At 35.1% G+C, this 24,329-nt stretch overlaps 1 protein-coding gene across 4 annotated transcripts in view; it reads right to left on the reverse strand.

Annotated features, from left to right (window-relative positions):
- The window catches only part of BBS9 (Bardet-Biedl syndrome 9), a 291,982-nt gene that overhangs the window by 199,849 nt on the left and 67,804 nt on the right, over positions 1 to 24,329 (reverse strand). For all 4 annotated transcript variants that reach the window (XM_048299201.1, XM_048299191.1, XM_048299181.1 and 1 more), the window contains exons 17-19: positions 22,891 to 22,986; positions 18,531 to 18,703; positions 16,535 to 16,687 (exon numbers count right to left, since the gene is read on the reverse strand). In XM_048299201.1, coding sequence (XP_048155158.1) covers positions 16,535 to 16,687; positions 18,531 to 18,703; positions 22,891 to 22,986 — 422 coding nt within the window. The remainder of the gene's footprint in view (positions 1 to 16,534; positions 16,688 to 18,530; positions 18,704 to 22,890; positions 22,987 to 24,329) is intronic.

The raw sequence follows: 24,329 nt of genomic DNA on the forward strand, positions 1-24,329 counted from the left end.
ACGCTGTATTGAACAACCTGATCAGAAACAAACACAGGAATTTTCAAATTTAACAGAACCTTTTTTTTACGGCCATCAGAGAGATCCAAAGTCACAGTAGAAGAAAATCATTCAGCATATCTCAGAGGTTGTTACCAACAGCTCTTAGAGCCAAAGGACATGGGAAAATTAGGGAACTGTTGGTTGAAGCAGACTGAAATGTTGGGATAGCCTCCTAAAAGCCTGATATGATTTCTCTCCAAACAAAGATCCCTACCCCTTCAGCATGGCAACATTAGTTTCTCCATACACTACTTCTCCCACTGTGCCCTGGGGAATTGTCCTCATCTGACCAGCGAGGAGGACAGGGAAGGGACTGGTGCAACAAGCAACACCCTGCACTTCTACTGCGCAACAGTGTCAGGGAAGGGCCACTGGTGGCAAGAGGGGAAGGGGACCCGCTGACAGATGGAATGGCAAACTGGAGGGGTGATGGGTCACCAGTGCCCACAAATGACTGGATAGGGATCCCAGCAGACTCACTCATCCTCAGTCTCTCATTTGACCTGCTCATGTTGATTAATGAGCTGAGAATGAACTCTCTGGGAACAGCTCCCACTTTAACTTTGGCAGTGCAAGGCATTTTGAAACTCAGGATCAGGAGGACCAGGGGATCAGGCTGCAACCCAAACAGTGAAAACATAAGTCTGCTTAGGGCTCTAAATCCAGATTCTGACATGGGAACAACACAAGAAACTATTAGTAAAAAACTATGGCTTGATTCAAATTATATGAATTTTAATAGATGGGTTAGGGAAAACCACTTTCCTTTGAGATTTCTTTAGAAATATTTTATACATCCATTTCAATTTTCAATTTCTGAATATACATATTTAGCTAAGAAAATACTGAATATATGTTGCTCTTAAACGCATCAACATGTTTTCAGGCTAAATTTCTTCTTTTCAGTTTCTGAAAACTACTACTGGGTCCAGTGTTATAAAAATCTATACTTCTAGGTATTGCCTTCACTTCTTTTATATTGCTGCTATCCAGCAAAGTTATGCCTATATGAAGAAAAAGCATCTCTAAGTGAGTTTAGACATGCAGACGCATAAGGAACATGTAAGAATCCTTTGGCATCATTGGGAATTTCCCTCAGGGCTTCTAGAAGACTGACTCAAATTGTATTATCCAGATAGCTGTATTTGCATACTACTCTTATTTATATTTTGAAGTAAATTTTGGAGGGTCACAGCAACATATAATCTTTTCTTAATGGGGTCAATAAAGGCTAAAAAAAATGTTTGCATGTTATGGTGAAATAAAGGCCGAAAACATTAGACTTGCAAACTTCTAAGCAATTATGCAGAGAAAAAAAAAGCAAACACCAAAAACCAGCAAAGAAACAAATATTAGTAGCTAAAATTATAAAAGACAGGGGAGGCTAATAGCTTAAATATGGGGAAGAAGGGAAGAATCCTGAATAGTAGTCTCAACTCTTCCATCAGATTGCAGTCCAGCCTCAGAAAAAGTACTTACCAGTAGCATTTAGCTACCTACTGTTCAAAGTTCTGTTCTACTTATCAGGCATGTTTGAGAGATCTTAGACCTTACTTAATTATATATTAACAGTTCTTTAATGATTATTTTCCTAGTAAACTCTATCAATGCTTCAGAAGGAAAAAATAGCAGAAAGAATTTAACTAGACTGCAGTTTTCTTATATATTTCCTCCATAATTTGATATTTTATGTATGATGAGCTCCTCATCTAAGTTGTTCTTTTACAACATACCAACTCTTGACAGGAAAGCCAATCATATTTACAATATTTGTCTTTTGCTGCACTCTGCTGGAACAATTCATTTTTCCACTGAAAGCAAATCTGTTCCGTACACAATGCAAAAGTTAATAAAAGAGAGAGGCAAAAATATGGGAAATTTATTTCTTGTAAAAAGTGCACTCTTTTGAAGCACGTATATCGTTAAACCAGAATTTAGACATTTAAAGTCATATTTAGTTGGCCTAATGAAGTGGCCTATTTTCAATGTTAGAGCATCTGAAACAGTCCTAGATAGAACAGAATTAAAGAGGGCTCCCTACTGTTCAGAATAAAGCTACAATAAATTAAGTGCCTCAATAAGGCACAGAAAAGCCTCTTGAAACAGAGATTGGAAGAGTCTGGATTTGCAAATGCACCATTTTACCTATCCTTCACCTGATACACAGTCTATTTTGAAAAAGCAACATATGCACAGATACCTAGCCTCCTCCGTTTGATCCATGATCAAAATACAAAAAAAAATTAAGAGACAACATAGGTTATTATAACATTCATAGAAAATGAGACAAGACTTTGACTCTCTCTTATAAACATACTGCAATTTCTTTTATGAAATGTTAAAATTCAGTTGCATTTGTTTCATTAAAAAAAAAAAATGAACAAACTTACCTGGGCTAGAGAACAGACCCCAGCTTGTGCTAACAGTCAGAGCTATTAACTCCCATGATAATTCATTCTGGCTGAGGATCTGCTCCAGAACCACCAAAACATGCTACACAAATTAAATGTGACCTCCTATTAGAAAAATGCACCTGCAATCAAAACAAACTGTTCTGATTTTTTTCTTTCCTCCTCCTGCCTCTCTCCTGTCCTCTCCCCAGAGAGTAAAAACTCCTTTGCAGTGGCTATTAACTTCCAAAAAATATTTTTTTTTTTCTAAAGGGGAAGTAAATATCACAGATGCAACTGAACAGAAATATCACAGGAGTATTCTTTCAGTCTTCCAAGGGCAGTGAGGAAAAGCTTTCACTCTTAGACCTGTCTTGCAAACACAGATGTTGGCACCAGTCGCAGAACACAAAGCATACTTTTCAATTTTTACTAATACCTGCTAAAATTGTATCTTGGCCTTTTTGCTAGTAAAGAAAATTAAGGAATAAACATTCTTAATGCTTTATAATCCACATAAATCTCAAAAACTCTTCTCAGGGAAGGGTTTCCACAGAGGTTTTTTTTCTTTTGCAAAAAAAAAAAAAAAAAAACCACCACAGGGCTTCTTAAGGAGTCACTGTCTTTCCAGATTGACTTGCGGAATTCAAACCCAAGAATAAATACAGACAATAAGTAATAAATCACTCAAACCTTTGCATGAATAGTGAAGTAATCATTTCAGAGCTTATGGATACAGAACATATAAACAGTGACATAAAAAACAACACACAAAAAGAAGTTTTCAGAGAAACTATCTACTCCAAAGGTTGAAGTAATTAGTCTAAAACTGGACAAGCCAAGCAGTTTCCCTATAAATGCACTGCTGGTGTTCTCCCTACCATTTAACTTTTTTTGAGAAAAAGTTTAACACATTTCAGGAATTAAAACTGATTTTCACAGGAAATAAAATATTCACTAGAGGGCAAATGTTTATCTGCTCCATAGATGGGTTTCCCAAAGAATCAAAAACATATGAACAAGATGATGAAGATTTGCATCAACGTGTTTTTCTCCATTTGCCTCTGTTGCCTTTGTATTAGAACCATACAGATAAATGGAGAGTTATCCTTCAAACTATAACTGTGCCAGTCTGCACTTTTTAACCTGCAATGTAACAAAACATATGGGAAGAATGGGCGAAGGAACTTTTTGGAGACGCTGGCTTCCAAAAGCAAATGGACAGTGCAGACAACAATTTAATAACTAGATAAGGAGAGCAGTAGTTAGGTACTGGGTAGGAATCAAGCCAGATAGACAAATCTGTTGTAAACAAGCTTCCATTACTGTGGATCTTGAGGGGAAAAAAAAAAAAAGAAAGAAAAAAAAAAAGTAAAATAGGAAATTAAACAGGATACCTTTGCATATGACAGGGAGTTTAACACTATGGAATTCTAACTAATCACAATTTAAATTATAATCTCTTCACATGCTTTTATACAAATGAAAAAACAGCAAAAGACAAAGCAAAAAAAAAAAAAAAAGAGCAAAAATACATGGATGTGAATGAAATTCTTAAGATTAAGGCATCCTGCAAGCTGTTAATAACGTCTGCAGTGTAATTTCTGCATCCAATTAAAAGACCAAAGAGAAGTGATCTTTAAATTTGTCAGAAAAGACAACTCAGCAGATGTTTTAATGAATAATATTCCTTGTGATTCTGACCAAACAATACAGCCTTCCTCCCAAAAGGAGGTAGAAGCCTGGAATATAGCTATTAGTAGCCAACAAGTAATCGGTTTCATATTTGTTTCCATAATAAAAACAGTAATTTACTTATACTTATTTGCTTGTAAAAGTTAAAAGGAATAAATGTAACTAGAAGACATAGACCATGTTGAAACATAAGTCTTTTCAAAATAGTTATTTTAAGACAAACTTTCAATTAGCTATTGAATTGCAACAGACAGCTAATAAAATGCTCATTAAGGAGATATCAAAAAATAAGGAAAATGCAAAAAAGTAAAGCACATGAAGCACATAATTTCTCAAAACTCTGAAATCCTAAACACATTACAACTGAGGCAAGGGCTACTGTTTGCTTTAACATGACAAATCTATTTAGGTAGCAAATATTTAACCAGTAGCTAGAGGTTGCTCTTTAAGTACTAAATAATGAGATGTAATTAAGGTAGCAAAGGCAAAAGGTTACTAATTTAGAGCATTTCTATGGAGTAGTGTTTAAATTATAGGTTTTATACAAAATGCATGGGCCAGTGCACAAGAAAAAAAATCCAATTTTAATGGAATGCAGAACAAATTAACATTTTAACATTATAATACTACTCAATTGTATAATGGGATTTTGCTAAGTGTCACAGAACAGAAAATAAAAGTAACACTCCAAGGTATGCTTGTTAACCTCTTCAAGCTAAATATATTACAAGCCTATTGACAGCAGTAAATAGACTCATTGTAACATGAAAGACTCTGAATTCAAAGGCCTTTAATAGGTGTTGTTTTTTCTAAGTAGACTGGCCTTAAGAGTATAAACAGTGAACAAGATAAAAATTATGTTATCCATTCCAAATACTTTCAAATTTCCTAAAGGGAAATGGAATGATTCCTTTAAAAATACCATTTAAAAAATCCAATTCCTGTGATATATAATGTCTTTTTCCATACTTCTCCTTCCCATATTACAGGAATTTAACTGGCAAGTATAGCCTTCAGCAGCCATACATACAGTTGTCTAGGCTCACCAAAAGGCTTTCTGGAAAAAGAAGGATTACAGTTGTTATGGTCAAACTCTGTCACCTGAACATTTCAGCGTCCTTGTTGTCTATCCAAAAAGAAATTCAAGCAAACACTTGATTTTAAGATATCTAAATAACACTAAGTCTGTATCCAAAACAAATTGCCAATATTAAACCAAGAAACTGGCAGCCACAAAACTTTGTCAAAGAACTCAAGGCAAGCAGAATGGGCAGAACATTCTATTTAATAAAAGCCTAAAAATATTATGTCTGTAGTTATTGTAGTTATGATACTCATCATTACTGTCTTCTTCGTTCCTGACATCTGAACCCCATTGTTCATTATGCCAAATTTTACTGCATTAACCGACTTTCCCCTTTTTGTACTGGTTTAAACTAGCCACAACAGAATAATTAAAGGCTTCACAATGTAGAAATACTTACTCTGTAGAAGTTAGTAGTTAAGCACAACTGAGACATAAAATAGACCTGTTGAGATGCCAACTGGCAAGAAGAAATGGAGAAGAAAGTTCTTTTCCCTTTTGTTTTTGTCAGTTTACAGATTTAACCAACAGTTTAGTTCCAACATAAACTGTACCTTTTATTAAAAAGATCTAAATTGGGAGAATGACCACACAAGTTACATGTTTCTGCAGAAAGGTAGTGGCTAAAGCAGCAGCTCTGACCTGACTGCAGGGGACACACACAGAAGGAAGCAGATTTTTATTTTTTATTGATAAATCACCTATACTATTTAATTTTTTCTTTCTTCAGGAATCCACAGTCTACTACTATACTGCCTCTGATAAGTAACACCAAGCAGAATCTTAACAGAGCTGATCAGGAGTGTGCAAAGCAGGGGATTGATAATGCGAGGTCTTATTTCCACCTCTGACATTGGTCTTTACAAGTCATTTTGGGCCAGCCATCACCAGCGACTAAATTAAATGTCACACCTGCAAGATTACCCAGAAACAACAGAACAGTAATTTAGATGCTCATTCTCTATATGGTAATGGAAATAAGTGGTTGTACAGACTGATGTAAAACATTTTCAGCTTAAGTTTGCAGACAAAACAGCTCAGTATTACTGGGCTTACAGTACAATTACAACAGTAACCAAACCCACTTCAATATCCAACTCATACCAACATCTGCAGGCATTAGAAGAGTAAATAATTTAGTTAATTTGGCCACCAAATACTTATTTTCTGTATGGTTTTCAGTTTTGTTTTGAGGGAGGGAGTATTTTTTGTTTGGTTTTAAATCAGAGTTTGGCATTAAATGCTATTGAATCACATTAATTATGTAGCTCTCCCCCTAAGAATTTATTGTTGGTATAATGAACATATATATTAACACAAATCCAGGCGTTTCACTGAATCCAAGTGTGAAAGTCTGTGAAATATTTACTCTGTGTGAATTTGAAACCAACATATAGTTGCCATCCATCCACAATGCAAAACTGTCACGTACTGTATATCAAAGAAATCGGAATTACTTATCATGACTTTACAGCAGAAATTGATCTAGTTCAATGTTATTTCAGCTATCTGAAGGCACTGCACCCATATACACACTGGTAAAACAATTATAGTAGCCACCCAAAAGCAAACTAGTGAAATTACATCACAATCCACCAAAAATGCTCTTAGTACTGCATGAAGAAATCAACCAAAATGGATAATAATGTAATAGTTATTTAATGCATCATAGCTGGACTATTCAATTAGAATGAGAAATTTCACAAAGGTCATGTATAAAAACTCTCAAAGTGAACACTGTGACTTCTACCAGATATGCTCACTGGTTCTTAGCCATGTATTTTTTATGCCTCAAATGCTTCCACACTACATAATTAGAGGGCTGATACAGAAAACTTTCTAGGGAGCACAAAATAAGAGTGTTTCCCTCCTTCCATGAAGATGGTATCAATTTTTCTATTCAAGTTTTGATTACACTACTGTGTAGCACTTCCTCCCTTGCCTATGCAGTACACTTATCCCAGTGAAAAAGACTGCCAATGATTTAAACTTCAACAAGGGTATCCAATAATTCAGATTATCAGATATGTCATTCCCTTCAAAGAAATAAAACTTATCAGCACTCCTGTCTTTGGGGAATTGTAGCCAACTGGTTCCATTTTCATTCTTTCAAATGCACACAGGCTCTTTCAGTTCCTACAGAAAGCCCTCATCCATGGTCTGGTGACCTCGTATTGGGCTGAGGATACAAGATCTACCCCTACAAAGGAATATTATTTCTTCCCCCTCAAAAAGTCAATATCCAATGAAACAAATGCCACAAAAAGTGCTAGAGAATGTTTACATCACAAGTAGTGACATAAATCACTTCCTACCATTGCCTTTATACACCAGAGGATACAATCTGCCCATACCCCTGAGGACTGAAGCAAAGGGAATCCTTCAATAGGTCACAATGGTGCTGCAGCTCTAAAGTGGGAACTGTACCCCAAGAGGAATGGGGGGAATGAAATTAATAAAAATCACACCTCTGGTCCTTTACTGATTTGAATGGAGCAGTGGGTGTTCAAAGCTGGCTATTTGCAAGTTCAAGGGGAGTAATTCAGTAGATGGGGCTGTAGGATACAGCACAGTGTAGCTGGAACCGTCCTCTGTGGAAAATGTGACAGACCAGACTGAATGCAGTCCAGCAGAGCCCAGTTGAGGCACTCTATGCCATACTTACCCACACAAGAACATTTTACTTCCAATCTCTTTCTCTTGTGATGGCTGTGCTGTTTCCTGCTTTTACATGTGTCTAACTCCCTTCACCAAAAAAAACACTTTACTGACAATACGAACAATTTCACCTATTTGTCCCACAAACTGACTAACCTGTCAGAAGACTGTCCCACACTGAAGCAAGTAATTGCTACTACAGACCTAAGTACAGAAGAGTTTTGCCAGTAATCCTAATTTATGCTTCCCAAGCACAGCTAACTACTTTCAGACATTTTTGGAATACATCTTCTAATAAAAAGGGGCTTTGATGATATTGTAAGTATTCCACTGTTAAAGTTAAATAAGTCTTAAGGAAATAGAAATATAACACTATTTGAACACCAGTAAAACTGAGAATTTTAATTATATGTAATAGCCAACAAGCTGCTTTTAGTGGCTATGAAAAAACTACATTTAGCAGAAACAGCAATAAAACAAGAGAAGTTAAATATAACTCCTCCAAGGAACAGCATATTTATTCAAGCCAAAAAGACCTAATTTATACTATGGGTGTAGTTCCCACTGACATTATCTGGGGAAAATGACTATTACAGGAGCGGGTGTGATATATAGCCTTTGAGTCATGCATGATAAACCCTAATGGTTTTGCTTTGAGGTAAAAGTCCTTACTAATCAAGTAATGAATCATTCCCAAAATGTCAAGTTCCCGAGGCCATGTGTGTCAGAAGTGCCACTCAAGAGAGACTACTCAATCATTAATGATCACTTTTGAGATTTTTATCAACTGATTAATAAGCAAGGCAAAGAGTTAAGGGGCTCAAACAAAGAGTTAATGGACCTTTAATGACATTCCCTGTGTTTTAGTGAACAGAACATACTGAGTTTTATTTGCCACTGACTACAAACCACCAACGTTCCAAGTGCTCCACACATTGCAAAAATGTTAAAATACTGCAAGGAACAGTACTTTGTTTTTCAAAACATCAGAAAGCTATGTTTATTTTAAAAATTGTAATGAACATACTTACTTTGTATTTTACCTAATAGTGCAGTAAAATTAAAGATTAGAAAATAAGAAAGTGGCTTCCTAATCAGTAGATGCAAAAGAGATACGCAGAGAAATTAGGAGATTATATTTTTTCTGCAGTATATTAGGTGCTGGACCTGTTAGTACCAACTACCATACAAGTAGAAATCTGGATTTCATATAGACAATACTAAAGACACCCAGGAACAACTCTGAAGACTAAAATGAAGATATGAATTATGAGTAGTTAAACACATATATGTATGTGCACATGTACATGAACACTGACATCTAAGGAGGGCAAAGGCATTTGCCTTCAATATATTTTCCATCTTTGTGCTGAAATCATTATGGAAATATCAAAAGAAGTTACTTTATCTAACAGCCTGAAACCACCAAGGATTACTAACTTAAGAGTATTTCCAGCTCCCTTGAACAAAAAAACTGTCCAGACAGAAGTCAGCTCCATCATGTGAGTCTCCAGCCAAGAACCAGAAACAACAGTGTCAAAAATCAAATGAAAGGGTGTCATTTGATAGCTGGGGGAATCTTATTCTGAGAGCAGAGAAAAATGGAAAAAAAACAGAAGCAATGAGGAGAGAAAGGAAGCACAAATGTAGCAACGAGATCCAAATCTCTTGCTGAACAGACGAAAATAACTTTGGACCTCCCAATCTGAGTGGCTCTCTTTTCCACACACCTGTATTCTTCATGATAACAAGAAAATTCATGTACACATTCACATAAAAATTCCTTCACAGAATTATAATGTACTGTGTCAAATACACATTCTTTCAGTAGAGGGGGAATTCAGTACCAGGAGCTGGACAAAGCTCTGAGCAGGAGAGATACAAGATCAAACCTAGATCATATACCCAGAGACCAAAAGACAGAGCACCTGAAGTACTGCTTGGTCCAGCACCCAGCAGCACAGCAAAAGACTAAAACAGAGCTGCAGAGAATGGTGCAGACAGTCACAGAATTGTTCCACACCAGCTGAAAGACAGGAGATGAAGAACCATCCCCACCTGGGAGCCATATAGCTACATTAGCACAGTACTATGGGAAGGTGTATTAGTACTTTTTTTGTTTGACTTTGACACAGGTGTAAAGCCTCCAGATGGCATCACATTCACATCTAGCTGATGCTGAACACAAGTGAACCAGATGTGTGACAATAACCCCAGCAAAAGGCAAGCACTTGGACACTGGGCCAGAGCCCCATGCCTTATAACCAGGCTCTCAGGAATAATGGTGGCTTAAATCAGCTAATGATCTGTTCTGAAAAGTGATCACAAGTGTTAGACGAGGAGAACAAAATACGCTAACCTTTAGAAATGCATCAACTGTTAACTGGTTTTTATATGAAGTGCCAAAATTTCAGAGAGGAAGTCACGTGATTTGGAAGGTACAATTTGGAATCAAGTAGTTCTCTCAATAGTGTAATGATTTCCGTGTGAAACTAACTCTGCCTGATACTGTCAAATGCTATAAAATGGGCAAGAACCAGCACACAGTATTTTAATACATAAAATAGTGCTTGACAAGGTTTCAACACTCTTGCCTAATCACAAACCACAACAAAAGAGAGACATAACACACATGATCAGCAACACTGGGTTAAAAATTCCTCCCAATTGTCTGGTTAAGTAAGATGGGCTCAGAGGGATTCTAACTCAGTTCCTTTAAGCTTTGTCCAAAATTTAGATTAATTACACATTCTGCTGAAATCTCAAGAAACATAAATATTTAGTGCACTTCCCTTGGCCTTCTAAGTTTGTTCAGGGATGAAAAGATTTTCTTTTTCTCCATAAATTTAGTTTTGAAAGTTTGTTATATTACAGCTTTCTCTTTTTTTGGAGGCTTTTCTAAAAGAATAAAAAAAATTCAGTTAACTGTTGAACATGAGCTGCATGTTCTTTGAGCTGCAAATCTGATCTTGCATGCTTTAATTGTGTGTTGCTCTAAATATTTTTCTTTCTTTGAAAAGAAGAATGCCATGAAGGTAGCTTTAGATTTGATTACCTAAACATCAACTTTTAAGACCAGAACAGATCCTGTCATGTAGTACAGCTACTCAGCGTCATTCTGTAAATGACATGGGATTGAGGAGTTCCAAAAGGATCCAAACAGTTGCAAAAAAAAAAAACAAAACCACAACAAAACACCAAAAACAAAAACAACAAACAAAAAAGTAAGGACACTTCAGCATCAATCTTGTGCTGCAACATAAAACCGTGGGCTAGTCCTAAGTTTTTGCAGCTGCCATTCATAGTGCAGTTGCATAATTTTCATCTCAAAAACATGAAATAGTCCATCTTTCTGTTTAAATTAGACTATGTCAAAGAAACAGCTGAGTAATGAAGTTTACAAAGTTCTGAAAATATATGCACCTTTCTTCAAAACTTTCATAAGAAAGAGGAAGGACAACTCCTGTAATGTTACTAATTAAAAGAACTGGTGCATTCATTTAGAGACATCTGGCTTCCAAATCCTTTGCAAAAATTTGTTTCTTCAGAAGTCTCTACTGAATGCTCCAAGATCCCCAACTAACATCCAGGACTGTACATGCAAGGGACAGTTCACATCACAGACCTCAAGGAAAATGGCTACCTTTACATGTGGATAAAGCTTTCTCAGTGACAGGCAACACGTTCCTATACAGTTTACTGCCATGTAAAGAATTAAAATGGATCCTCCTGATGGAATTGCCTTCTTCATTCTAAATGAGGAGTCATGGTGTCTCTACCTGGAAGCAATTGTGTTTGTTGACAACTTCTAACAGACTGATGGTAAAATGTTCTCCAGAAGGGAGAACAGATGAGGAAAGTTACACTGGGAAAAAAAAAAAAAAAAATCTGTAGGAATTGTGTTATTTCCTACTACCTTAAAAGAAAAACCTATGAGCACCTCTTGAAATCAGAAAGACTATTTGGAAGATTTTCCCCCTGTTTCAAGAAGAGTTTTTAGGTGAAAAATTCCCATGTGCATTTATCTCTTCAAGATGCAATTCACATACAGAACTTACAAGACGCAAGACTGAGGTAAGTGAAGATAAATACAAACTGTGTACTAAATACAGCAGAATATTCTGGACAACTTCCAGTTGCTTACTGAGTAGGATCAGGAAATCACATTGAAAATCACCTTATTACTCCTTACAGCCAAGTATTTCTGAGTGGTTATTCAATACTAATATAAATAAGATGAACACAGAAGAATAGCTGTGTTAGTAGAAGATAAAGGAAGCAAATTTTCAGCATTAATTAGTCCTGGTTAGAAAAGTGTGCTAGGTCCTTTCACTAATAGAAGATGGTTTTAAATTTATAAAGTACCTAAAGAAAAAGCTAAAATGTATGACTGATCATAAAAAAAGACCCAGCTTGGAAAATACATAGTTCTTAAGTCTAGATGTCTAAGTTTATGGAACTGTGCTGGCTATTTATGTCAGATTTGTTCTGGAAGTCCATTTCTAGTAATTGTCATTTCCAATGACCACACAAAATTTTACAGTAACATGAAGAGCCAGAAATCATTCAGTTCCTCGATAAGTTTTTTTTAATTAGCAGACTGGGAGGGGAGAAACACTACTTAACTATTTCTCCTGAGACAGAGGGCATCATTCATTTTCTCTGGGTAGGTGGCTGCTGCCAGTCAGCACCAACTCGTGCACAGGCTTGACAGCGCACAAGTAAGAAATTGTCAGAGTGGTGCTGGGGGCAAGGGTAAAAGATAAGATCTCATCATTAGAAAGCACAAGAAAGTCAGTGGTTTTATAGGGTGGGGATGAAGAGACCTCAGAACATGGGGAAATCTGAGCTGCTGCACAATAGGAAGGGAACTACACTATATATGTTGGAAGTGTGAGGATATAGGGAAAATCCGTTTGTATTACAAAAAAAGTCAGAAAAAGCAAGACAAATCATGAAGCAATGCAAGGCAGGAGTGCTTGCTTTGCAGTTACATTCTTTTTTGTAAACTGGAACTGCTCAATCTTGTCTCAGATTCATGTTTTAAGTATTTAAAATTGGTTAAAGAATAGTTAGTGCCCTAGGAGAACTCCACCCCATATTTAAAATTCATCCTCCTCCTTCCCCAAAAGAATGTAACTGTGGTAGGCTTCCAAACAGGGTTAAACACAGCTTACAGCTAGTATTGCTTATATTCAGTAGGATAAAATCCATGTGGGTTGAAATAAGAAATTGAAGCATCTCAATTTTATGACACTTATTAATTCCAGTTTGTACCTGGAAATCCAAGTAATGTTTGCCAAGAGTCAATGCATGAAAATTATGATTTCAGGGCAAGAACCTGCAGCTACTGCCAAACTATGAATATTTTTTTCTATTATGACAGAAAACACATTGTAGACATAAAAGATCACTAAACTGCACTTTCAAGCAATAACATGTCTCTAGCAGGGGAGCATTATACAAAGTACATGCTGTTTACAACAGCTACCATAAAATTTGCCGCAATCTCATTTCATATTTGAAGTCCTTTAAACGAGAAAACATATATGGAATCTCAACTAATATTCAACTGCTTTTAAATGTATCTAATTAAAATCCTTTCTTAGACCAAGTGTTAGTAGCATGTCCAACTGCACTGCTAAACTTTTTTTAGGAGATCAAGAAATTCATAGGCATATAAATAGCATCTATTGTAAATTGATTTTTCCATTATTTTCATAGCACCTTCCTACAAATCCTCCTTAAAGATCATAAGAATAACATTTCCCACTTCAAATGTACAAGACTACTAGCTTTCCATTTCCTTCCAGAATGGAACACCTGATGTCACTATTTGTTAACTGTTGTTAATACTCACTTCAATCTATTTAGATCTAAAATATTACTTCAGAAAGTCAAATTTTAGAAGAAAATCTTAAACAGGACTATAAAACCAAAAGTACTCACTGATGCCTGCTTATACATTTCATTATTGTCAAGATGGAAAGTAAAGCTCAAGTTTCCTTGTAACAGACCAACCAGTAATTTTATTGGGGCACTAAATACAGCCTGCCTTGTTGGTAGTGTACAAGGCTTAATGCAAAAATTTACTTCATAACTAGAAATGCTTTTTACCAGGGAATACAATGCAGCTGATTAATTTTCTCCAGTTTGACATCTAAAACTTTGACATACATTGTACGTCTACCTACATACCACACAAACACAATTGTTACTTGAAGAGAAAAACTGAAAATGAACATTTAGAATCTACTTTAGTTGTAAAATTTCAATCAGTTCAGAAATATGTAACAATTTGCAGGTGGGCAAAGAAACCATACAGAACACGTTTAAGGTAGGTATTTATCACACCAAGGCAATGAAACTACATGAGTTGAATATTCATTATTTGATTTGTAGTTAAAAGGTTGTTCATAAAAACATAAAAACAGTTGTATAACTGTTCTGATGTGAGGAAATACAGGCACCAATAAGAGGTATCTTTATATCCCTGTGGATTTGCAGAGGTTTTATTACTAAAGCGTCAATTAAAAAAAAAAAAAACTACACCGTAATAGTTATTCTATTAAGAATGTAATTCATACAATGCCCAATTCCTGGAGATTCTGTGTTAAAAAGATTAATAAAATCACACACTCACTAACTGAAAACCCCTTTCTGTTCTAGACGAAAAGGTTTGGAATACCCTACAAAACCAAAATATAGACATTTCCCTTCTGAGTACAAAACACAATGTAAGAAGTAACAAAACCATGCTTAGCTTTGTATATAACAATTACTTTAGTGAAAAATGAGAGATTAAAACAAGGCAATTTTTTCTCAATATAAAAATATTTTACATAAGAGAGGAGATGGGATTTTCAGATAATTATTAAGAAAATAAAAGGCATATTTATTTCAATGTCAAAAAGCTACATGCTTAAAAGATTTTTTGGACTGAGACTTCATTCTGCTCATATTTACCCAGCCTCATTATTCCTTTTCAGAAAACACATTTATCATATTTTGAATACCTCAACTATTTGCATTAGACATACTTGTTCAAATAAAGACAGAATATGATACTGAATTTTAAAAATACAAAGTCTTTTCTAATACAGAAAATGCAACATTGGGCAATTTCATTCCATCCTCACAGAAGAGTCAATATTAAACCCTACCACAGCTCTCACTTTCAAAACAACACATGCAGCAGTGAGGTATCTATGGCAATCACCATTTTACTACACTTCGTTTATAATAACGATAACAACATTTCTTTGTTGGAAGGGGATTCCCACAAAGAAAAGAAATTACAAAGGAAATCTACCAAGAGGTCTACCAAGTTTAAACAATTATGAAAAAATGTAAACATTTGTTCTTTGAAAAGAATTCTTTTTCCTCATTCTTGTTTCAACTACACCCATTCCAATTCAAAAAGCCTACAACCGCAATGTTAAGAAAAGCACCCATCTAATGTTGGTTTGAAGGACTTTCAAAAATAAGCTTTGGCAATATGCATCTATTTCAACAAGCTGACTTTTGCCATATTCTCAGAATTCAGCTTTCAAATCAACTGCGTAAGAAAACTGTCAAGCACATTCTGGTTGTTCAAGTTTAAAGCAGAAATTTCTACAAAGCAAAAGCAGACCCAAGAAATTCACTTATGTTAATTTTTCAGGCTTATTTAGTCATGCCATTTCAAAGCATTAAAGAATAACCCATCTACCACAATACCTAGTATTTATTAAAGCAACCTGAAAATCCCCACTTTCAAACTTAAATCATCCCATGTGAACTCAGCAAAGAGTGGAATATTACTGGGAACTCAGTACAGACTGGAATAAAAGCAAATCTGACTTACATATAAGCATACATGGAAAGACAGTTTTCTCTAACTTAAAGAAATGTTTTCTTAGATGAAACAGTAGGGGGAAATACTTTTCCTTACCACCTTTGGATTCTAGTTGTTGTGATATACAACACTGCACAAAGGTAAGTCTTTTTTCCAGTAAGGACTCTAATTGTGACTCAGCTTCTCAAAGAAGGCATGTCAGAAAGTAAAATCAGATCCTCCAAAAGAAAAGCACAAAAAAGCACATACAATAACTTTTTAACAAGGGGACATATCATGAAAAAGTCATTCTAAAGCAACACAGAGCTGAGGAAGGAAGAAAAACTGGTTTATTCTTTGTCCAGTACAGGGATGCTTTGGGAAGGATTTTTTTTAACACTGTTCTTCTGCAGCTATAACATTCTGAAACGATTAGAACATAAATTCCCATAGGAAGGACATGGTCAGTCTCAGACAATTTTGTTGTGAATGTTACACCAGCCAAACCATTCCACCAGTTTACAGTGTACCATAAAATATTTACACAAGCTATGAACTATAAAATATTTTCACATGAACTATAAAATATTTACACTATCAACATCAGTTAGGAAAGAATGATGTGCTGTCAAGCTGGTATGACCCGGGAGTAAAGATTTTGTGGTCACAGATTAAATAAAACTATTGCAAATCATCTGGAAAGTTACAGGGACTATTAGGTTAAACAAATTACTGCTTCCTGGTCTCTTGGATGGTAAATGTAACCAGGAAAGCATAGCTTATATGCTTTAAGCTAGGTTTTACCAACAAGATAAAGAAAGGCTAGGCTCATAATCAAACTGTACTGACCTCTCTGAATGTTCCTTCTAGCAAGGTGTCCAGATGTTGAAGAGGAGCTGGAGTTTTGTCTTTGAATCGTGTCAGCAGTCGCCGCTCAATAGCTCGAAACTGTACAGCCCTTTCAGATAACAGCTCCTGAAACTTCTCAGCATTCAAACGTAGCTGCAATTTAAGGGTTTTCAAGAATTCAGGTTAAGGGTCATATACATTTATGTATGCACATTCCAAATGAAATGGGAGAAGGATAGGAAAATTTTTGAGACAGAGTGTAATACTCAAATATGACGTCATTTATGCCAGTTTCATACTTCCCAATCCTTGTAGAGCTTAACACTTTCAAGAATTATCATTTGCCACTGGAATCAAAACTAATTGTCAGCAGCCACAATAACCTCTGAAAATGCATAAATATCTCATCAAGAAGCCTATTAACAAGAATGGAATTTCACTACCAAGACATGAAGGCTTCTTCTTGGTTTGGTATGCTATTTATGACACGTGTACAGTGTATTGGACTTGATATTCATTGCAGTAGAAGGTAAATGGTTATTCCCTTAGTATTCCCTTAGCATGAATAGAAGTACTGAATTCTGTACTGTTTGAATGATTGTCTTTTTCTGAAGTTAAATCCTTTTTGCCTTTATGTATACTGATTAGCTACAGCAACAAAATTCCTTGAAGTGTTCACAAAACATTGAACATTGTACATCAAGTGCCTAGATAATAAAAATTCCTATTTTTTTCTTTTAATCACCACTTTCTAGTATATGCCTCTAAAATAAAAATGACTAAAGATGAGTCTTTTAAAAAGCTGTGATACCTCTGTACAGCTGACATGCTATAACTAGCAGAAGAAACGGCACGACACACAGCTTTCCAAATGTAAGCAAAAGTGCCCCAAAATGAACAGAAAAAGTAAGTTTCTTAACTTTACATACCATATTATATTTTAAAATTTGCAAATGTCATTCTGTCAGTACATGATTACGAAAAACAGCTCAAGGGTGCTAAGGGAAAAAGAAATACTATGAATTTTTACTAGAAGTAGTAGGAAAAAAGGGACATCTCAGGTAAGGGACAACTCAGATAATATTCTCCTAAGCTTCCCAAAAGAGAGATAATATTCTCCTAAGCTTCCCAAACTAACAGGGATGGAAGCATAAGAATGCCTTTAATAGATCATTTGACATTTTTTAGACCAGATAATTACAGTAAAACTTCAGAAATGTCAAAAGAGCCAGCTGCAACATAGTTAGAGTCTAAATTAGCATCCCAGAAATCACACCTGTATTTCGAACTTCAATGTATTTAAGCTTGTTATACAATCTACAGAAGCCCAGGTTTAAGGTATTTCTACAATATCAGTCACTTAAGAAACATCAGCATTTTTTACTTTCAAATTAGTTGAAAGAGAATAGAATAACTACTCGAGAGCTTGAGCTATAGACCAGGATCTAAGCTGACCACTCAAAAAATCCCAGAAAATCCCAGTGACAACTTCCATCTTTCTGTGTGGTGATGGCTCCACCTCACAGAAAATTTAGCAGTATGAAAGAACATCCAATAGCATTTCTCATTTTTGCATACATATGTTGCTGCTTTTGCCCAATACACAAGTTTAATAGAAATTTTCAAATAGCTATGCTCTTTTTTTTTTTTTTAATTGGAAAGTTGTGGGGGAAAGAATGCATATATTTTACTTTATTAGCTATTTCTACAAGCTAGCTGAACCACTGGAGATTTTCCATTGTCACCTGCACAGCCAAACAGGAAAAAGTAATTACATTTCTCTGATTTCTGGTCTGGCAAACCTCCTTGAGCCTCCAATGCTACTTCTACAAGGGCAGGTTTTTTAAAATCTGATGGGACTTTCCCTTAGATACAACTTTCTATTTTCTGAAAGCCAAATGCCTGTGATACTATAGGTAAAATCTGATTAATCATTGCACTAACATACAATTTTGAACTAGCCGACCATCAGCAATTCATGTATTATGTAACATACCTCAAAATGTCGATCAATTAGTTCAAAATATTCTTGCAGGGGAATTGAACCAGAAAAGGTACAAGCAAAATCCTTGCAGGTTTGCTTCTTGAAATGTACTTCTAGTCGGTGTATGAGCTCTTTTGTTACCAGCCAAAGGTCTTCCAACTGATCACTCTGAATCCTGTATCGTTCTTCAAGAACAAATACCAGACTAATAAACACAGTTTTCAGACACATAAATTCACAGTACAACAGTTTAACTAACACACAAATTGAACTTGTTAACTGCATCCAAAGTCTACATGAGATTTTCTTAAGATGTGTACATTCAGTAGTGTTAAAGAAACACTTGTATTTTATTGATAGTGCTATGCTTCACTCTAAATACAACTAAAATTAGTAGAAGGTGATTCTTATCCATCTACATACTACAACTGTGTAAAAATGACTTAGTGTAGAAATGAAAAGTGTTAATATATACTGAAGTGAAAAAACAAATCCTCTTAGTTAGTGTTATCTGTCCCAGCAAATTCATTTAACTTATCAGATTTTAGTGACTTTCAAAATAGCAGGCTAGTGGAGTGAGATTTTACTTCCAGTTCACATTTGTATAATCCTCTCTCCAGCTTCTAGGAAATCAGAATTACCTAATACTAATACTAGTTCAATTAACAGAAGTAACTAATATTAACTGATAAATGTTGAGAAAAACATTGTGGAAAATCATAGCAGCCTTTTAATTTTAATTTTTTTCAGATAAAGCATTTTCAAACATAAGTTCCTAACTCCTAACATCCTTTCATTACACATCTGCCAATAACTAACAAAAAGAGAATAGACAGAAATGCAGCTATGAGGATTTAACACAAAATCCTTCTTTTTTTTTTTGCCCTTGTTAAAAAGGTCCACAGTAAATCAAATTAACCAGACTTCTTTTAAACTTGAATGCACTTATTTTAAATTTTCTCAACATTAGTAATTCAAGTTTGTTTGACATTACCACTGGCATCATTCCCAGGATACGTATTTCACTGAATACAGAATGACAAATTCTGTTTACAGTGTAACAGGAAAGAAGCAAATTTTATTTAAAAACATGCTTGTTAAAGAAAAGAACACCATCTGCTAAAGATAGCATTCAACCTAATATCCATTTTTTAAACACTCACAATGTAATGGCCGGACTTACTGGGATGTATCATCATACTTTGTCTTAAGTGATTTTTCCTTGACGGAAATTAGCTCAGATGTTTTCAGGCCAAATCAACAGTCATTCTATTTATAATTGACATATCTAATACATTAATGGTTTAAAATGGACAAAACTAATTTCCTCCAAAATGCACATTTAGTTTCCATACACTGTTTGTTGGTCAATACAAACACAATCTAATTTTACCATGGCCTGAGCAGAGACCATTGCAATCATTTGCTTATGTGATCTTCCAACTCTCAAAAACGACAAATTAGATTTAGAAATGTTATAAAACTGAGAATCTGTAGTTAAACTAAACACATAGTCTAAACAGAAATACAGTAAAAAAAAAAAAGAACTGTGCTTCTGTTCATCCCATGTTTTTTATCATGGTTAACCAGCTAGTATTAGCTTTTTGTTAAAATAAGCTCCATTACAGAAAATTGTAACAGATTTTCAGAAAATTCTCAATCAGAAAAGCAGGAAACTGAGGGGCACCAACAGATTAAATCGGTTACAAGGTCTTTTCACACTACAACAGGCTGTCCAAATAGCACAACCTGCATTAGGAATGGTTGCTCTGCCAATAGGAGGTTTCAAAGATTCAGTTCACTTCTCAGCTACGAAACCCACACCAGAAGAAAAAAAAAAACACCCACAATTAGCAGTCAAGTCTTCTTTACACTGTCATTAAAAGACACTTTTAAAAATTTCAGCCAAAAAATCCACCTTAAAGTCTTAATCTAGCTGGTGCAAGCTACTTTATAATATAGATTTTCTGTCAAGATGTACTTCAGGCTGGGCTTCTTTGCAGCAGTCTTGAGTTGAAGTAATATCTTCAATTACTACACTGTTCAAAATGGATTAGCTAATACAATTTAAAACTAACATGAAAACAGATGTTGCTCCTGTTTGCAGCTTCAGCAGTGAAACCCAACTGAACCTGAAGACCTTCATTGCTACACGCAGCTCTCCTCATTCAGAACTTAAGGTCCATTTGATAAGGAATATTGGAAAAAGAGGCCTTCTTCCATTGTCCATGATAAACCCCTTTCATGGAAAACCAGAAATAAGACTTGATCTTAAAAACTTCTTTTACTTTTCTGAAACACCATTACTTCTAGTCAAAATTTATCTACACATACAGGTTTCTTTTTGAAGAACATTTCCAATTATAATGCTACATAAGCACTTTTACAAAGTATAAGCTTAGTGTTACATACCAGAGTAAGTACCTACCAAATAATACATCATTTCATCTACATTCATTAGTTCCACAGAAGATCTGTTCAGTCAAGCACAATCATTTTAGCAACAATGCCTTTGTATTATCAATAGTCTCTGTTCATAAAAATATTCCGAATTATGCTTGACTTATTTTTTACAAATATTTATCTTTAAATAAGCTTTATTTAGGTAGCAGTTCAAATAAGTGAATTTCCCCTAAGACCTTCTCTAACCAACCCAATCCAATGCATGGAGTGAATGCTGGAAACTGGCTGCTAACACAGAAAGTGACATCATACCACTCATTTGTTTTCTAAAGTTAGGATTCCCATACACAGTAAATGAGTAGCCACCCTAAGAGAAACAGATATTGTGAAGCTCCTTTGTAAAGTTAACTTCACAAGTAAAGCAGTGTGGGAAAGTTTATTCTGAGACTGCAAGCGTCATTCCTAGCTGGTGAATAAACAAACCTGAGGGGAAAAGATTGAGCATTGGGGGTAGGGGTATGTGAGATTAAAAGTTATGGCCTTCAGTAGAAACTAAAATATATTCATTACATAGACACAAATTTGTCCTTACAGCAATCAGATTTAGCAAGTACGCAAAACAAAGTCCAAATCAAAGATTAAAACTGCAATCCAGGAAAAAGTTATTTAGAAACCCTTTCAATTGTTTAGTTTTTAAAAATTATCATTGCATATCTAGTTTATTTAAAACTGTTTAAGACCTACTATTCAAAGAAATACTAAAAACAAAGTAACACTTAAACAGCATGTAAATAGTGCATACAAAAAACCGATACAGATGGATTTGATCCTTAGAAATGTAAAACAATTCTTGGTACAATAAAAATTGCTCTCCAGATGGTTTCTGGTTTTAACATATATGATTACATTAGAAAAGCTATTAAATATTATCTCATAGCTCACAGATGACCCCATCAATATTTATATAGCCCGTCACAAAAACGGATTTCTGAAAACAGTAAGGACGATTATCTCTGTGTTGAAAAAACTCCACATTGACAAACCAAATCGTGATTTTTCACTCAAAGCAGTTTCCACAAAGCATTCACAGAGTGTTCCAACTGAACCCTCTGCAGTGCACAATCGCTTTTCTAGCTTTTCAATCTGTAGTCTGCTGTATTAAATGAAGACTTTGTGCTCTGCTGGCACGGAAAATGCTAAACACAATTGAACTGATTTGGTTCCAAGGCACATGACAAGAAAGAGTTTAGCAAGTTGAGCAGTTGTACAGAGCAAGACCATACTCTTGAAAATTAAGAGAACTAATCTCTTTCGAAGAGCACAAATTCAGGTGGTTGGAACACGACTATTTAATTCACAAATTGCTCTATAATACAAGAGATACTGGACCAGCTAATAGCATATCTGCATGTATGTTCATACACTCTGTAAACATAATAAGAAGGATCTTGAATCCATAATCTCTTACAAAGATATACAGGCATCTAACGGTAAGAGATGGGCATTTACTCAGACGTAGAGAAGCAAGTAGGGTCTGGTGCCTAATTTAAGTCAAGGATTACTGAAAGTCAGTGGAAAGTTAGAAACTTGCTTTTTAATCCCTTTCAAAAATTTCAGTAGGCGACTAATTCCAAACACAGATGTTGAAATTCCTTTGAGAAAAATGACCGTTTTTTTCCATTATTATAATGGCTGTATTAGCTTATGAATAAAAACATTTCTAAAAACTTTAAGAAAATCCAATTTCTTCAGAGAACTGCCACTGTAGTGTACTATATTTTGAATATGACTTTTTGTTTTGTTACACAATTTTGTACTTGAGAGGAGGTAAGAAACCATCAGTTAACACTTTGAAACTCCTATGTTAATTTGCAAACACTGATTATCCTTTGTATGATCCACATTCTCATTTTGTACATATTCTAACCGATGATCAGGCTTCTTTTACTCTAATAGTGTTAGAACTTACGTGATGTTTTTGAAGCAAGAAGAGTGGTTTTTGAACCAGTTAAAAACTCAAATCCCAGAGCATTTGCCTGGTCACCCTCAGATGGATCAACAAAGTCTGAAAAAGAAAGTAAAATACCATTTTCTGTAATTTGACACTGGCATTTAGCAAACCTCAATCCATAGCCAGGACTATATCAACCTTTGCACAAGCAGGTGAATGAGATTGTTTCCCTTCTTAGGGTTTAAAAATAACAAATATCAGCAGTTTGGTACACCTTTCATTCATTCACAGGTGGAATGTGAGCCACACACTGCTTCTGTTCCCCAGCCTGAAAACAAAAGGTTGGTTTCCCAGAGGTTCAGTCTGTACATTCTAAAAAGAACCACAATTAGCATAGAGCCCAAAGATTACCACCTTTTACCAGATGCAAGGACACTTTTAATTCAGATATTTATGCAAAGCTTTTGCAGAAATTATCATTAAAATGCTTAAGCCCACTCTTGTTTAAGCTGTTAGCACAGAGCAATACAAACATCCAGCTTGCTAAAACTAGCTACTCTGCAAAGTCCATCCATTTCCACCTTTCTTTTCATTCCATGTAGTGGATTATACCAATTTTAAAGGTTTAATTTTAGAATACCATCTTTTAAAAACTATTCTTTGTCACCACTAGTCCCAGTACTTCTCCTCAAAATAAGACAAAACAGGGAGGAGAAGAGATACAACTTTTATTGCATTCACCAATAATTCAAAGTTTGCTCACAAATTGCATCATAAACAGCATACTTTTTTTTTTAATCACTGTAAATGGAATGAACAGAAATCACAACACTTTAATGCCTCCTTTGTCCTCTGTTTTGTGTTGTATTCTCAACAATGCATCCCCAGGTTAAAAATAAAATACAATGTGCTGTTCTGAAAGCATTATTGCTTAGCCGTAATGGAAGCCCATTATTAAAAACTCAAAATACAGACCCTTAAAAAAAAAAAGTTGCTACGTTTCAAGTATTACGCAGCACATCCAGTTGAGAGAAAAGTTATATTTACCCTTAAAGTGAAGAGAATCATGCTACCAAAAAAAAAAAAACCACACAAACCAAAAAAAACCACACCAACAAAGCCTGCCTCACTGTTCTCAGACAAACATACTATACAAGCTTTAAAAGAGAGATGCAGCTACTCCTTAAAAATACAATAGTAAAGTTGTTGGCCCATACAGTTCTTAGCAAACTGTTCCAGTACTTTAGTCATCTGAAGTTCTAAAACTTAATCACTGCCAGACTGAATTTTCTCACGTTCTTTATAAGCCCTGTTTATTAATTTCTTCTTGTGCTAATATGATCATCTAGACCCATGATATAGCCACAAAATATTTACTGGAGTCAGCTGTACTACATTTATTTTGCCTGTGCATTATTAAGCTAAATGAGCCACTTTCTTTTAATTCTCCTCTTGAA

This window comes from Corvus hawaiiensis, chromosome 1 (genome assembly GCF_020740725.1).
Source record: "Corvus hawaiiensis isolate bCorHaw1 chromosome 1, bCorHaw1.pri.cur, whole genome shotgun sequence".
In the NCBI taxonomy this organism is placed as follows: domain Eukaryota; kingdom Metazoa; phylum Chordata; class Aves; order Passeriformes; family Corvidae; genus Corvus; species Corvus hawaiiensis.